We start from the raw sequence: 15,857 nt of genomic DNA on the forward strand, positions 1-15,857 counted from the left end.
TAGTTTAGATGGTTGAAAAAAAATTATATTAACATATTCACACAACTCCTTTTTTGTATTAAACATCGGACACTGATTGAGAGCAGGCGTCCTAATTAATTCCATGGCCACAAGTGTTTGACTGTACTTGTCTGAGTGTTTTGTGGCAAGGTTTGGTAGGGGATGGATCATGCTATGGGCTTCTTTTTCAGGAGCTGGGCTTGGCCACTTAGTTCCAATGACAGGAACGTTGAATCCTTTAGCATCCAGAGATAGTGGACAATCCCATGCTTCCAACATTGAGGGAACATTTCAAAAATAGAAAATTTTCCAATAAGTCTGTGCACCATCGCACAAAGCAAAGCCCATAAAGAAATGGAGGAAAGAGTTTTATGTGGATGAAGCTGACATTATGCATGTCTGGTACCGTCCTGGACCAGACCAATGATAGTTGTATCATATGCGAACTATTCCTGACATTTTTAATTGAGAAAGGGTTAGGGTTTTGGAATATCAAATCTGTGTTGTTCAGATTGTCATGAAAAGATCAGATACAGATCGCATATGAGTGAAAAAATGGTATTGGGGTCACTTCAGGCTGCTGTCTGAATATTGCCTAAGGGCTTCTGAAGGTGTTAATGGAAACATATGCATTCTAATTAATAAACAATCCAATTACATGGAGATTTGAAATCCATTCATTCAACTACTGCTCTTTAATTTAATTTTCACCAGGAGGTTTTATATGTGTTCTTTAAGAATATATAATAAAATGCCTCCACTGCACGACCTAGATTAAATAGTTTAGGGATTACTAAATGTTCATTTCAATCAGCTAATGGTGTTATGCTGGTTTAAATGTGGCTGTTTGTGTCAGCACTTTGTTACAAGTTAAGGCTTTAAGACTTTGTAATTTCACTACATGTTAAAATTAAAGCTGTAACAAGGTAGTAAATGTGGCAGAGACTAAACCTCTACACAGATGTAACACTTGGAAATTGCTCATAAAACATTACAAGCCCATATAACCAGAAGCCTGTGATGTCATTATTTTTAATTTTAGTTTAAGACCACCGTTCTGTACTTGTCTTTTATTGTAAATATATGACTAACAGAAAACAGTTAATCTACAGTTTGAAGTGCATAAAATACATGGTTTAATTTAAATTGACTTTGGTCCTTCTAGATCAGTGATGCTTGGATGTGCAAGAAGCTGAAATGCCTACAGTAGCACAGGGCTACCACATTGTGACTGATGGATATGTGAAGGAAGTGAAAGCAGTTTGAAAAACATGATCGGCCAGCTCAGACATCCAGCTGCTGTGGTATTAGTTAATCACAGTCGGTATTCTTTCATCTGAACCCAAAATGTCAAGTTCTGGTTGTCCTATATATCCATGAACTATTGTCTGTACCTGATGACCTTCACTCTCTTGGTTGAGTGATTGTAAGATGCCTTGGATTTTATACATTTTAGTAGTTCTTAATGACTTTCCACCTCTTTACCTAATTAATGAAACAAAACTGGATGTTTTGGATGAACAAAGCAGGATTTCACGTACTTCTCGACTTCTCAATCTGCTTGTCCAGAGTGGTCTGCTATCAGATTTCAAAGCACAGAGGGAGACTGCTTAGTATTAGAACATTGCAGTGTTACCAGGAGCCTTCAAAGGGACTAAACCTGGAGGTGGCAGGTCAAGCTCCCCCTGGTGGCTAAAGGTTACAGTTTGCTTTAAGACATGGGTGGAGGGCAAAGGCTCTCAAAGGACGACAACTCTAAACATACAACCAGAGCTACTGTGGAGTTGTTCGTATCAAATGTTAGAATGTCCCAGTCTAATCTAACAGTGTACGTTGAAGACCCCTGAGCTACATCCAATCTGACTTAGCCTGAACTATTTTACAATGCAAACTCCAATCTGGGTTGTTTGCAATAGTGAATGCAGCAAAATGTGGTAAGAGAATAGCTAGTTTAACTTCTCCCAGCCAGTAGGTGGCGCATTCACTCTCACCTCTCTCGTTCCAACACTTAATTCTACTTTTTGCTTAGCTGTTACCAGTTCCTTCAATACCTTGATGAAAAAAAGGAACATTTGCTTCTTTTTTGCTCTGCAGGTCTAGCGCCCCTAGAGGTCAAAAAGTTACACTTTGTTGTTTGAATGTAGTGTTTGTTTCTATATTTGCCAACACTCTTTACTTCTCTCCTGTCTAGTATCAGTATCCTGATTGGAGCTCCTAAAGCCAACACCAGCCAGCTGAACATTACAGAAGGAGGAGCGGTGTACCAGTGCTCCTGGAGCCAGAATAACTGCCGCGCAGTCAGCTTTGACCAGCAAGGTATGAGGATTTTATTCATGATTTATTTGCCCAATAACTAATAGATGTGTGTTTAGCTCAGACTCTGTAGCCCTGGAGGTAGCTCGCCTGGTTTGAGCCATGCATCTTTGGAGAGGTTGTTTGGTTTCTCCAATATGAAGATCAGAGCATTCCTCTCTGTCTCCGTACAAGATTCTGCTGTCCAACTACACCTCAAGGAGAAAGGACACGCGTTTGAGGACCAGAATGTTCACATTTTGGACAAAGAAGACAGGTGGTTTGAAAGGGGTGTGAAGGAAGGAAGAACCTTAAACAGATAGGGTGGACTCAGGTTTCAGCTCTCGAAAACCTACATCGCAGCAACGGAGCTGATTCCTTCCCGCTATCGTCACAATCCCCATTGCCATGCAGGAGACCAAAATATCTCACCTATTCAGCCAGGCCAACAACGACCCAAACAACTCCCTTTTCAGAGGCATGGACCAGTACCAGGTTTTGTAGGCCAACAACGAGCTATATTTTTTTATTATTAAGGGATGGACCTGTTTTTTGTCCGCCCATGTTTCATCTTTATCATCCTGGTACAGTAGATGGCAGCAGATTTTTTTATAAACAATGTCTCTGTAGATTTTTCCATTAATCTTTCTTTCAATTATTTGAAGTTTGCCAGAACCACATGCTGAAAAACAGCCTCACGCCATGATCATCCCACCTCCAAACTTTCCTGTTGGTATGGTGTATTTTGGGGGATGGGCAGTGCCTTTTGATTTCCAAACATGATGTGTATTATGGCATCCAAAGTGTTCAATTTTTGTCACATCTGAGCAGACTGTATTCTCCCAGTATTTCACAGGCTTGTCTAAATTTTCTTACTTTAAACGAGATTCAACATGTTCTTTCTTCAGCAATGGAGTCTTCTGTGGTGAGCCTGCATACAGGCCATAGCTGTTGAGTGCATTACTTATTGTGATTTAAAATATTTATAAAATTACCGCATGTTGTCCGACAGCAGTGTCTAAATTCACTTGCGCCTTTTCTCCTGTTAATGTGGTAAAGCCCTCCGGAGTGTTCCCAATAGGAAATTCCATTGGGACCAAGTAGCACTAAATTGGTGACTTAGAAACGACGCTGTCAAGGAACGCTATGGACAGCGGAAACATGGAAGAGGAGGAGAGTTTTGTGTCGGAGGTCGTGGATGAGTCTCCTACGTCTCCTTTCAATGGAGCGCTCTCAAAGCTCAGAGTATTAAGTTAAAAGTTCTCTTTTCTGTTGTTCAATAAAAGTACGTTTTAAGATCCTTTGAGGCGAGAACATTATACTTTTACGCACCACTGTATGACCCATTTACCAAATTAATGAGTAATGATTAGTAATGATTTTAAATGAGTAATTTAAAGAAAAGTTCAGAAGTTGAGAGGACCGCGGCAACCAGTGGAGCTCTGAGGCTAACTGCAGCCAGGTCTAAAGTTAGCCCGTCTGCAGCAGCCCTCTCTCTGCATAGCTGTGTGAAGGACCGTTGGCTCTGATGGTTGTTAGGTTTATTCTTTTATACATCATGTGCATTGTTACTTTGTTAGCCAGATAGAGAGAGTAGATGGCCTTCCTTCACATTGTGGATGTCACTTTGTGTAAGGAGGTCATCTAAATAGGACAGCTTTCTTGTCTTTTAAAGATACACAGGATATGGGCACATCTTGGAGCTGGACTGATAGAGGAGAGCTATTTGTAATCCTTGGGCATGGATGGCATGTCAGTTTCTGATACAGACAACTAAGCATCCACCTGCTGCAACACATAGACTCATGAGCTATAAGAAGGAGAAGATGGCCTTGTTTGGGGCTCAAACTTTGCCGGACATGATTTTTTGAGCCCACAGCTGTGCAAACTCCAAGCATTTTCTCTGTCCTGTAACAACCTGATCTGGAATAAACTCTGTTACTTTTTTAATCCTGTTTTTATAGTCCTTTTTTATGTGGTTTCACCCAGTTTGAGTTAAGAGTAGTAAGTAACTTGCTCCCAGGAAAAGAACCGGTGGGGAAGTCCCGAGGCGCAACTGCTTTTTAGGGGACATACCTTCCTCATTTTAACATGGTGATTTTTTATTTATTTTTTGACAAAATGTTCATGTAATTTGTGTTTATCTGACTGTGTTCATTATCATTTCCCCACTTAATGAAAAAAGTAAGATTTATTATTATCTAGAGACTATTAATAACAGGAGGTGAAATGCAGCTCCAGATGAGTCGAGCATGTGGTGATGTCACAGGTACGCTTCTGTTCCAATTGACCCAGATTTATTCTGCGTGCTCCCGTTCTCACCAGGTCCGGACTTTCCTGTGTTCTTCTCAAGAAAATACTTGGCAAGGACATGGCCAACAATTCTCCCCACTATACACCTGTAACGCTTACCACTACTCTGCAAAGACCATTGTTTCAACCATTGCATATATACAGTAATTATTATGTATTAGGCCTGGGCAGCAAAGGGCTGCGAAGGCCTATTTGTTATTATTTTTTTACAGTGTCCTGTCTGGTGATGTGGCAATAAGAATAATTGTCTTGATGCCAAAAAGAGCCCAACTGATTTTGCTTTCACAAGTGGAGCAGTACGGCTATCGCCATAGTGTTCCGCTTGATCTATGCATATAGCTTTATTATAATTCATGCAGGAAGTATTAGAGATTTTATGGACACTGCAATTTAAGTAGAACAGGAAAGGAAAATAAAAAAAGGAGAAAAGATGAAAGAAAGAGAAGATAAAATGGAGATAACGATAAAACATCTTCAGTCTGCTTCAGCACCTGCAAAGGGATGTAAAAAGAACAGCACAACCAACGGATATAGTATAAGAGATACAATAAAGTAGCACCTTGATACTATCGCTGAATTATAAGTAGTATTATTTAATCGGACATGTATAATGTGGTAAATGAAGATAAGAATATGGGCTTTCTGTATGGAAGTGAATCTCTAAATAGCCGGAGCCAAGCACCTGTAGTCGTTTGCTAGAGTGCACTTGGGCATATAAGGTTTATCCAAAGGAAAAATGCTCAATAGTGGTTGTGAAGAGCCAAAGACCCGGTGAGCGCCGGGGGACCCAAAGCCCCAGATTTTTTTTTTGATAAAAATTTTCTAAATTTTAGGACAATATCATCTGATAAACAAAACATTTATATACATGTTTAAACCACAATGATTTCACATTTAGATATGATTTCCCTGCGACTTGAAAGCTTCAATGTATAACATGGATGCATAAAACCTTTCAGTATTTCAGTGTTAAATTCTGTTTAAAGTAACAGATTATAATTAAAAATGTCTCTGGACCTTTACTGGTTTTTGATTTTCTTTATTCGGACCCCAATGATTTTCAATTAGTTACCCCTGGCATAGAGCCTTCAACGGCAGACACCTAATAATTCCTAAATCCCAACCCAACTCCGGACATGGTAATAGAGGTTATCAACACATTTATGTTATTTTAGAAGTTAGTTTTTTTCCTCCTTGCCCCCATGTGTTTAAACAGTTCAAAGTTACAAAGTTAGGAAAAGGCTGGGAGAATAATCGCTGAATCAGCAACACAGGAAGCGAGGGGGACCAGCGTTTAAGGATCAGATGATGTAATCTTTTCTAAGCATGCAGTTTACACAGAACAAGCGCAAACCCAGCGTACATAATTATCCGCCCAAAAACTGTTTACAAACACAGGCTTTCTGTGCAACTCTAAAGGAGGTTTGGACATTAACAAGGTTTGAATTTCTGCTCCCTTGGAGATTCCTGCTGCTTTTTTGAATTCAGGCTTCGTTATATGACCCAGGAAACTGCTATAGTTTCACAATCTCCTGAAACCCTCACTTTGGTCTGATGCAAGTCCTTTCTGCAGAATGTTTTTCTTGATGCAATGTTTTGGGGGAGATGGAATTTTAATCAAGTTGCTTAATTTCATATCTTTGTCCGGGACCTTCCTACATGTATTCCCAGGGATTATTGTTCCTGCATTACTGCCAGGGCCTCTTCTAAAAACAGATCCTGACAGTGGAGAGCAACCATTTGGGTTGCATGAACCACATGGTTTCTTCAAGAGGCTTTTTAAGCTGTTTGATGTCACAGAAACTAGATTAAAGCTGCAGAACCCTGGAAAAGAGCCATAAAATATCCATGTAAAAAGTCAACAACACATGGGGAACACTGACACAAAGCAATGACATGGTTACTAAACTAGAGAGCAGCCTACATCTCGCTAGCAATTAAAAGAGGAACAAAAAGTCTGAAAATGTTACATTTAATTACCTTTTTATGTGCATGTTAAACATTAAATAAAAATGAGCCAAAACCGCCTAGTTAATATGAAAACACTGGTGGCGCAATCATTTGTACCTCAGAAATAAATGAAGCTAAATTGTCTCTGAATTTCTATTTTTCTTTTCAGTGTTTTTAGTCTCATCCCTGCTGCGCATAAGGCCATCGCAATACACAGATCCTCCAAAGACTCCTCCAAATCTGGACTATCCTTCGCTGCCCATGATTTAGTGTAGGCAGAAAGAATTTATCAAATTCTGATAGCATTGGCGGATGATGAAGGAAAAAAATAGTGAATAAAAATTTAAATACTGTGCTTTCTAGGATCCCCAAATAAACTTTTAAGATATTTTTAACTGCGAATGTAGGTTTGTTGAACTCAAATATCACCTCAGTTTATTAGGATGCTACTAAATTAAAAAGGAGGTTTTTAGAGGGTGTTTTCCCATCCATCTCCATGGGAAGGTGCCTTATTCCCAGGTCTCTGCGTTGAAAGTACCGCTGGTTTAAACTGCGATATAAAGCCTAGGCGGAAGTTGAAATGAAGAAACTGATTACTTACCCTCATCCGCCTCCGGAAAATAGCCAATCAGCTTTTAACCACACCTCCACGAAAGCCCAATTAGCATTCAGAGTTCATCTTAAAAGGTCTCCAAGTCCACAACTCAGTCTGTAACCCAAGCGCAGGCAGTGGTTGCGATATGATGTCTGGCTTTGACTAAGATGACACCGATTCAACCCACCTCCATCCCCTTATCCATCATCGTAGCTAAGCTTAATCAGAGTGTGATTCCTCCCGGACTCTTACTGCGGAGGTCTTCAACAGGGGGTCCGCGACCCCTAGGGGGGTCACTGCATGGGTGTTATGAAAGTTTTGGTTGATTAGACTTTTTTATATTCCCCCCTGCAATTTTTTCCACTAATGGAAATGTCTTTAAATACACATTAACATTAATTCAGCACGCTGTAGCTACGGTCCTCTCCAATTGGGAATTTTGTTATATAAACTACGCAATAAATTGGTAAATAGTGACATTTAAAAGTATAATGTTCTGGCCTAAACTGATCTTAAAATGTACTTTTATAGAACAACGGCAACAGAAAGAGAACTTTTAACTTAATAGCTCTGTTAGCCCTCTATTGAAAGCTGCTGCTGCCACAGTGCATGCTGGGAAAGGGTCAATCTCAAGAACGGACAAGTCTGCTCTGATGCATGCTGGGTAAAGAGGGAGGGGTGAGAACAACATGCAGGGACTTTGTACGTTTTCTGTCTTCTGTTCTTGTGAATTGGACAGAGATGGGAAATGTGGAGTCAACAAGTCATCTCCATGTCATGTATTTGTTCTACCCAGCCACTGAAGCAGGTGAGTCCAATCTTTACCGTGAATCAACCTGTGCAGATTGGACTCACCTGGTTAATGGGTTCGGGGGATTAAATACATGACATGGAGATGAATTGTTGACTCCACATCCCATCTCTGGAATTGGAACAGTACTAGGGCCGAGGCTGATGACATTTCACAACTACACGAGAAGACACAAGTACACATATTGAGAAACGGCCCCAGACAGGTTGGATAAGTGGGAAAATGATCTCTAAGGTGGAGGATCTAAAAGCCCTGGGGAAGTTTTTTCTCAGAGTACATTGCATTATAAACTCTTAGAAATTCTGGGAGGGTTTAGACCCAAATCTAGCGGATTCTGCCATTTGATTGAAAATAGCTCATCACTGGGACCATCAGCAGGGTATTGATTATAAAAAACATATGGCAGGATGAACATAGAAACAAGATCAAGAGTTCTCTCAGGTCATTTAATTTCCTAGACTTAAATCCTTGAAGGTAGAACCAGACCTGGAGGATTTAGAAAGTTTTTTCAAGTGAAAAGCTGAAGGTCCTCCTCTCTATGATCTCCAAAGTTGTTACTTCCCTTGGGAATGAGAAAGAGCAGTGCTGCCCCGATGACTGTGATGTTGTCAGCAGGGCTGACAATAATTACACCGCTGGTGATTTACTGAAGAGTAATTACTGATTAATACAACTTGAAATTAAATAAGTCCAAATATGAACTGAATCTTGAACAGATTTTACAGAGTAAAATGATTTTACTGCAGGAAAAGTTGAACTTAGAGTTTAGGGTTACGTTATAACAGGCTCATAAGTGGCATATTTGGTAGCATCGCTGCCTTGAAGGTTATTGATTTGATTCCCGGCCTGGAGTCTTTCTGCATGGAGTTTGTATGTTCTCCCTGGGCATGCGTGGGTTCTCTCTGGTTACTCTGGATTCCTCCCACAGTCCAAAAACATGACTGTTAGGTTAATTGGCTTCTCTAAATTCTCCTTAGGTGTGATTGTGTGCGTGAATGGTTGTTTGTCCTGTTTCTCTCTGTGTTGCCCTGTGATGGACTGGTGACCTGTCCAGGTCTACGGGCCTCTCGCCCGTAGACAGCTGGAGATACAGTAGGAACCAGCACCCCGCGTGACAGAAAATGGATGGATGGCTAAATTGTAACCAGCACACCTGACCAACTTTATTTCTCCATGTTTCTGCAGGTGACCGATATTTCTACATAAATGATGTGAACACTCAAGTTGAGTTCAAGTCCCATCAGTGGTTTGGAGCTGTTGTGCGTTCCCATGGTAGCAGCATCCTGGTAAGACTAGTTATCTAGCAGTTGTTACTGTTGGATTGGAAACATATAATCAAAGTTAATTTGAGTTTTTCTTTATTGAATATATTCCAGAGAAGAGATTTTTCCTTTTGTGGTTACTTTATGTTTTTTATATTGCGTAAATTCTCTAAACTCGACACTAAAGAAGTTTTTATCTAACATATTATTACATTGCGTTTTTTTTTTAAATCCCAAAAAGCACTATGTCATAAAATCTTGTTTGAACCAACTCATTCAGTGTTTTTATGACTTTTTAAATTTTCTCTGACCTCCTGCTCGTCTAAACTTTAAGTTTGTCAGAATGTGGCGACGCCCTTTTATCCTCCAGGTTTTTGAAAATGACGCAAATAGATATTATAGACAATTCATTTCAGTTTTTTCTATAGCGCCAATTCACAACACATGTCAGCTCAAGGCACTTTACAGTTCACCAGATTACTACCTGCTTTATCATGTTCTTTTTTTAATTATTTGAATTGTTTATTTGGCAATAAAATTGTCTTGCCTGTCAAAAAAATATTTGGAAACTTGTCCAAGAGAGATATTTCTCAGTTGGGTCATCTTTTCACAATTCATGGATGAAATTGAAAAACCACAATGATTTTTATTTAACAAATTTTTGCCTGTTGCTAAAATCAAACAAATGTTCTTTCATTTAGGCTAATTTTCTCTTTGAATAGCCAATTACATTTGTTACATAATACTATCAACCTAAAATCAAGTGCTTATCTGATCATTCAAATAACCTTTTAAAAGTAATTATTCATTTATTAAAGCCTGATCGGCATTGGAGTCACATTTTGACAAATTTCTTTTAGCAATCATCTTTTATATATTTATGCTCAAATAAAATTAAATTCATTTCAGTTTACTTCTATAGCACCAATTCACAACACATGTCATCTCAAGGCTCTTTCCAGTTCACCAGATTACTACCTGCTTTATCATGTTCTTTTTTTAATTATATTTGAATTGTTTATTTGGCAATAAAATTGTCTTGCTTGATCTCAGCTCAAAACCTATTTACAGGGGTTTAGGCTCTAGAGCAGGATCTTTTGTTGTAATGATCTGCTGCAGTGGTTTCCCCCATCAGTCCTGACTAAATTAGAAAGAGCACAGCCTCCTAAGATCTCCTATTGGAGTGTTTCTAATTATAACTTCATTAAGCAAAGATAAAAAATGGAGCCCTGACAAATGCTGCTGATTTTGTTAGCATCATGGGAGCACTAACATAAACTGATGACAGTCTTCCAATGGAGCAGCCTGAAATGACGCTGTATCCATAATGGAAAAGAAGATTCACGCTCTATATTTTCTTATCTCTACCTGTAGAGCAGCAAGCATTCTGTACTTTACTGGAGCAGCTTAATAACTCAAAGAAGCTAAACTATTTTTTGTGAATATTGTATCTTTGGGGTGTACTTTCCCAACTACTGTAAGAGAAAATTCCCATGAAATGATATTAGGAAATGATTTTATTTAACCTAAAACTCAAGACTTTGGAAGGCATTTCTTCACGAGCATGTCGTGATTCTGTAAGAATCTAGTCCCTCCCACTTCTCGTTTCCTTTTGGGCTCCGACTCTGAAACCAACCTACCGAGTATTACCCTGTTAGAGTTCTTTAAAGGTCCTTCTGATTGTCTCCTTCCCAAAGCCACATCCTTTCCAACAACTCAGTCAGGTATTCTAGCATCCAGGGACTTCCTGCTTTCACCTGTCACTTTATTTAACAACAATTTTCTGCCCTTTCAATGGTTGTTAATCTAGGTCATTCATTTTTAATGACAAGCCTAGTCCCAATTCATTTTTTAAAAATGGTTTAGCTACGGAAAAATCTGCTAAGACCTTAAGGTATGCTTAAAAACCCCGCCCGAATATGTGCTTTACACCATTGAATAACTTACCCTTAAAGGAGAAGTCCGATCAGCAAGGAATGATCAATAGATCATTATTTATACATAAAAAGAATAAGTTCGCTGTGATTTAATGAATTTAGCGTTAATCAGTAAGAAAATAAAAACAATAATTTTCATCGCAATCACTGTGTCCAGGAGTGGCCATTTTTGCCCAAATATAGTAACCCCTCCCTCCTGCCATCTTCCAGCAGTGACGTCACGGTGCGGTAAGCCTAGCGCCATTCTCCCCGCTTTACAAGCAAAATCAATGGGAACTACTAGACACATCTGCAATCAACAACAATTATTGAAGATTTCCAGAGGACTTCACCATTGAAATTCACCAGAGCTATAGTTAAACTGACAATGCCCACATGCATGGTAGCTGGATGATATAATACAAGTTATTTCACCTAAGAATGTTGCAGATTGTTTTACACATTTGTATTATATTGAACTGAACTTCCATTATTCACCACTGTTCGTCGCCAAGTACCCGTTACCTCTGATCACGGAGGAGCCGCCTTGCTTGGACTTTCAATGAATCCTGGGATATCCAAGGCTACGTAGGATACAACAGACCCCTCCTTCAAAATGGGCGAAAAGAAGGACGCATTTCTAGGAGTCTTGGAATCCGACCAGACCTCGGCGCGGTGCTATGACTTAATCGTCCTACGAATCTGGCCTTCGGAGGACGCAGCCCATGAATTCGAATTCTGCTGTTGTACCAATGAATGAGTTTAAGTGTTAAGATGTTTTTCTCACCAAAAAATCAACACTTAGTGTTCCCCAGTGTATTCTAAGTTTATGTTTTGTATTCTAATATTTGTATAAGTTATAGTTTTCATGGTGACTGATGTAACTGTGTTGACTATGATGAGGTTCTTCAAATAAAATAAAACGTTAAATTCAACCGTCGACACTGGCTGAGTAATTCAAGTTCTGGGGAGCTGTTAATTTTTTTTTTTTTTTTACCTGAAGTGTAACCTATTTTTATCTGCCTGTTAGCAATGCCCAGCTTTATTTTTTTACTTTCCCATATTGGGTTTCATTAAAGGAAAAACCTCATCGTCTTCCTCCCCTCTTGTCATCTCCAGGCTTGTGCTCCCAGGTATTACTGGAGGACAGAACATGAAACACCTTTTTCTGACATTACAGGAACCTGCTACCTCTCTGTTGATGGTCTCAGAACCTTTGTGGAGTACGCCCCATGCAGAACAGGTGAGCTGCTGGATGGATGTCACTGCTATTTACAGACACTCCCAGGTTTACCTGCTTTATTGCAAAACTAACATTGGGTGCTGTGTTTATGTGTTCCTCTCTGCAGAAAGACATGGCCCTGCTGGACAGGGCTATTGTCAGGGTGGATTCAGCGCTGATTTTACCAAGGTAAGGAAATTCTATGCTGGACTATTCACCTTACATCACAGGGTCTCTGCTGTGTTTTTAAGGTAATGCCTTCAAGATGTAGATTGGCTTGGAAAGGTATTACATAGCTTTATTGGGATCTGTTATGAGCACAACTAGTTAGAGGTGCAAGAAATAAATTGCTATATTTCTAGAGGTGCTATTGACATGACATTTTCACCAGATGTCGGCAATAATCCATGCAATCCACACATACAAAGAAATCAAACCATAGATGTCCAGAAATTAAGTTATGTGTAATAAAGTGAAATGGCACAGAGTAAAGAAAGGGAGGTGAAGAAAGGGAGGTGCAAAAAGGAATGGAAAGCCAAGACAACAGATAAAATCTCTCAGTAATTACAGTAGAAAGCAATCATACCCCTTTTCAGTGCAAATGAATATCAGGTGGTTCAATCCCAATTGATTCTATAAAAAAGTTTCTCTGGTAACACACAAGAAATATCTCATGATGACTAAAAGTAAAGAGCTTTCTCTAGACCTTTGCTACCTTAAAGTCGTAGGGAAGCGGCTGTTCCAACCGTTGCACTTCAGGTTTCCGATTACGCAAGTTTTCTTTTTGCAAAGGCATTTTTGTATTTACGTTTCTTTAAACGTATTACTGTCATGTTTTGACCCAGTCAAAAGAGAAACAATGTTTGCAATTTGTGGTACAGTGGGAGAGAAGTGAAAATAAGTCTGAGTCCTGTGTTCTGTCAGATCAGCATACCTACAGTCTATACGCATGCGCAAGACCTCAGATTTGCATTTATTCCTTTAGTTTTGTATGAAACATAGACTTTAAACTACCTCAACAGGCATGTATCCCTTTAGTCATGTACAAAAAAAAACTATTTAAGGTGATATCGGCATAGGGTTAAAAAAAAACACCAAAAAGTAATTAATTAAATAGTTTTTTTGTACATGACTAAATGGATACATGCCTATTGAGGTAGTTAAAAGTCTATTTTTCATACAAAACTAAAGTGATAAACTAAAGGATAAACAGGTTTTGACTATGGGTATGCTGGTCTGACAGAACACTGGCACAATTCACAATGTCTCTGCCGCTTGAAAACCCAAAACTTCAAACTTTTCCTTGGAGTTCCTTTATTCTTTTTTATTCCAGAATGTTCTTTAGCAAACATCCAGAAAAAGGCCACAAATAAAAATTGCAAGTAGGCCTATAATAATTATAGTTTTTATTTTAATTTTTGGAAGCAGAGTAAAAGGGGTTGACCACTAAAGGGCTGGTTATACTCCCGCAGCAGTATGTTGCAATTAGCTTGTCACAGGTATGAACTTTGAAGCGTGGTCTGCGCTGTGTTATTCCACGCCACAACGCAACAGGGACAATCAGGAACTGGCTGTGGGTCTAGATACGGCCGAGGCGGTGAGGAAGTGATTGCCAGTTTGTGCGAAAACGGAGGGTCATGAGGGCCAAAAACACCAGGGATCCAGGTGGAAAAAGGATGCCAGCGGACGCCAATAGACGTTCGGTAGAAAGTAGTTCGGTAGAAGGGGCAGAAAACACTATATGTTGCTCCATCACATAAAATCCCAATAAAAAAGTTTGTAACAAAGATGACGTTGAAAAATGCTTTCAGAATCTTTTACAAGGCAGTGGAGAAAGTTTGTAGAAACACATTGGAGGAAACTAGAGATGCAATGATTCTTCTGCTCTGCTACTGTTTGTTACAGGATGGACGGGTTGTTCTTGGAGGGCCTGGTAGCTTTTACTGGCAAGGTAAGCTGAGTGGAGTGAGAAGCAGCTTGGAAGCCCTTTGTTTCCCCTTTAGAGAGGAAAATCAATCAGTACCTAAACCTAAAAAAAGGCAAATGTCCTTTAACCTCCTACAGGTCAGCTGATCTCAGCTACCACAGAGGAGATTGTTAAGGCGTATTATCCCTCCTACTTCCTGCTGTCGGTCGCCGGGCAGATTCAGACCCAGCAGGTCCAGGGGAGCTATGATGACAGTTATCTTGGTAAATATTTGAGTCAAACTAGACATCAACAAAAGGTTTGGGTGATTATCTGCATTTAGTCAGGCATGAGGAAATCTTCAAATGTCCTTCTGACCTTTAGCTCTAAATCCAACATTTTACTGTGCTTTAAGTACATCCCTGACCCCGAGAGGATGCAGTCCTTCCACTAAGAATGCACCGCCCTGACAAATACTCAACTTTGTGAACACAAAATCTGCCTCAAAATGAATTTCACAATTTCACACGCAGCGGGACCTTTCCTCTAGTTCTCCAATCAGTATAACTCCTGACATCCCCGGTGATCATTTATGTCACAATCTAGTGGGCAGGCTTCCACTCAGATGTCCTCCACCCTGATGAGTAACACTGCTGGATAAACTCTTCTAATGAACAATGTTGATGGTTTGAGGTCAGAAGTTCAAAATCCCATCACTGGAAAAATCCAAATCTAGATCAGTGATTTTTTCTTAAAATAAGTGCATTTGTTCTTGGATTGAGGAAGTAAAAGTGACATTTTGCCAATGGAACAAGACAATTTACATTTAAAATAAGGATATACAATTGCACTGCCTTATTTTAAGTGCATATTATGTAATTATCTTATTTTAAGAGTAAAAAAACTCATTCGTTTGGCAAACTATTTCATTTTCCTACTTAAAATAAGGGTAAATACACTTAATCTAAGAAATGTTTAATTATTTCTAGATCATTTTCCCAGTGCAACTTATGTTCCATCGTTGTAACAAGCTTAGAATGTTTAATGAATGGAAAGTGATCCAGTACTGCTGGCTGTAATTATGGTCCTTTCTTAAACAATTAAAATCATCAGCAATTGGTGCTTAAATGGATGCAAAGTTTTGCCTAAAGCCACTGTCTCATTAATGCGTCTCCAACTCCTTCCTTTGTCTTCTGTCTGCCTTTGCTCTCCACCTCTCCTGCAGGTTATTCTGTGACCAGTGGCGAGTTCAGTGGTGACGAAGAGGAAGGTGAGGGTCATATTTACAGTACAGAGAGCCAGAGCGCTTGACTGAGCACAGATGACAACACACATGTTTATATTGCTATGGTAAAGGATTATTAAGTCTTTCATGAAGCAGGAGCATGAATTAATGCCTTTCTGTTTGCAGATTTCATCACAGGAGTTCCTAAAGGACTAATGCTGCATGGTTTAGTAAGGAAGTTCCACATGTTTTTGATGTAACAGTTAAAGTTATTGGGAAGGATTTTCCTAAATTTTTTAAAAGACCTGCCCTCTCCACTTAAAAAAAAAATAAAAAATGCACATGCACAACCCTGTACCCGCTCG

General features: G+C 39.4%; 1 protein-coding gene across 1 annotated transcript in view; it reads left to right on the top strand.

Annotated features, from left to right (window-relative positions):
* Positions 1 to 15,857, top strand: part of LOC107097896 (integrin alpha-5-like) — an 82,195-nt gene that overhangs the window by 15,884 nt on the left and 50,454 nt on the right. Inside the window, exons 2-9 of the mRNA XM_015395235.1 lie at positions 2,192 to 2,316; positions 9,147 to 9,247; positions 12,259 to 12,382; positions 12,489 to 12,550; positions 14,267 to 14,312; positions 14,426 to 14,551; positions 15,493 to 15,537; positions 15,679 to 15,722. Coding sequence (XP_015250721.1) covers positions 2,192 to 2,316; positions 9,147 to 9,247; positions 12,259 to 12,382; positions 12,489 to 12,550; positions 14,267 to 14,312; positions 14,426 to 14,551; positions 15,493 to 15,537; positions 15,679 to 15,722 — 673 coding nt within the window. The remainder of the gene's footprint in view (positions 1 to 2,191; positions 2,317 to 9,146; positions 9,248 to 12,258; positions 12,383 to 12,488; positions 12,551 to 14,266; positions 14,313 to 14,425; positions 14,552 to 15,492; positions 15,538 to 15,678; positions 15,723 to 15,857) is intronic.

Source organism: Cyprinodon variegatus, unplaced genomic scaffold, assembly GCF_000732505.1.
Source record: "Cyprinodon variegatus isolate N-32 unplaced genomic scaffold, C_variegatus-1.0 Scaffold731, whole genome shotgun sequence".
In the NCBI taxonomy this organism is placed as follows: domain Eukaryota; kingdom Metazoa; phylum Chordata; class Actinopteri; order Cyprinodontiformes; family Cyprinodontidae; genus Cyprinodon; species Cyprinodon variegatus.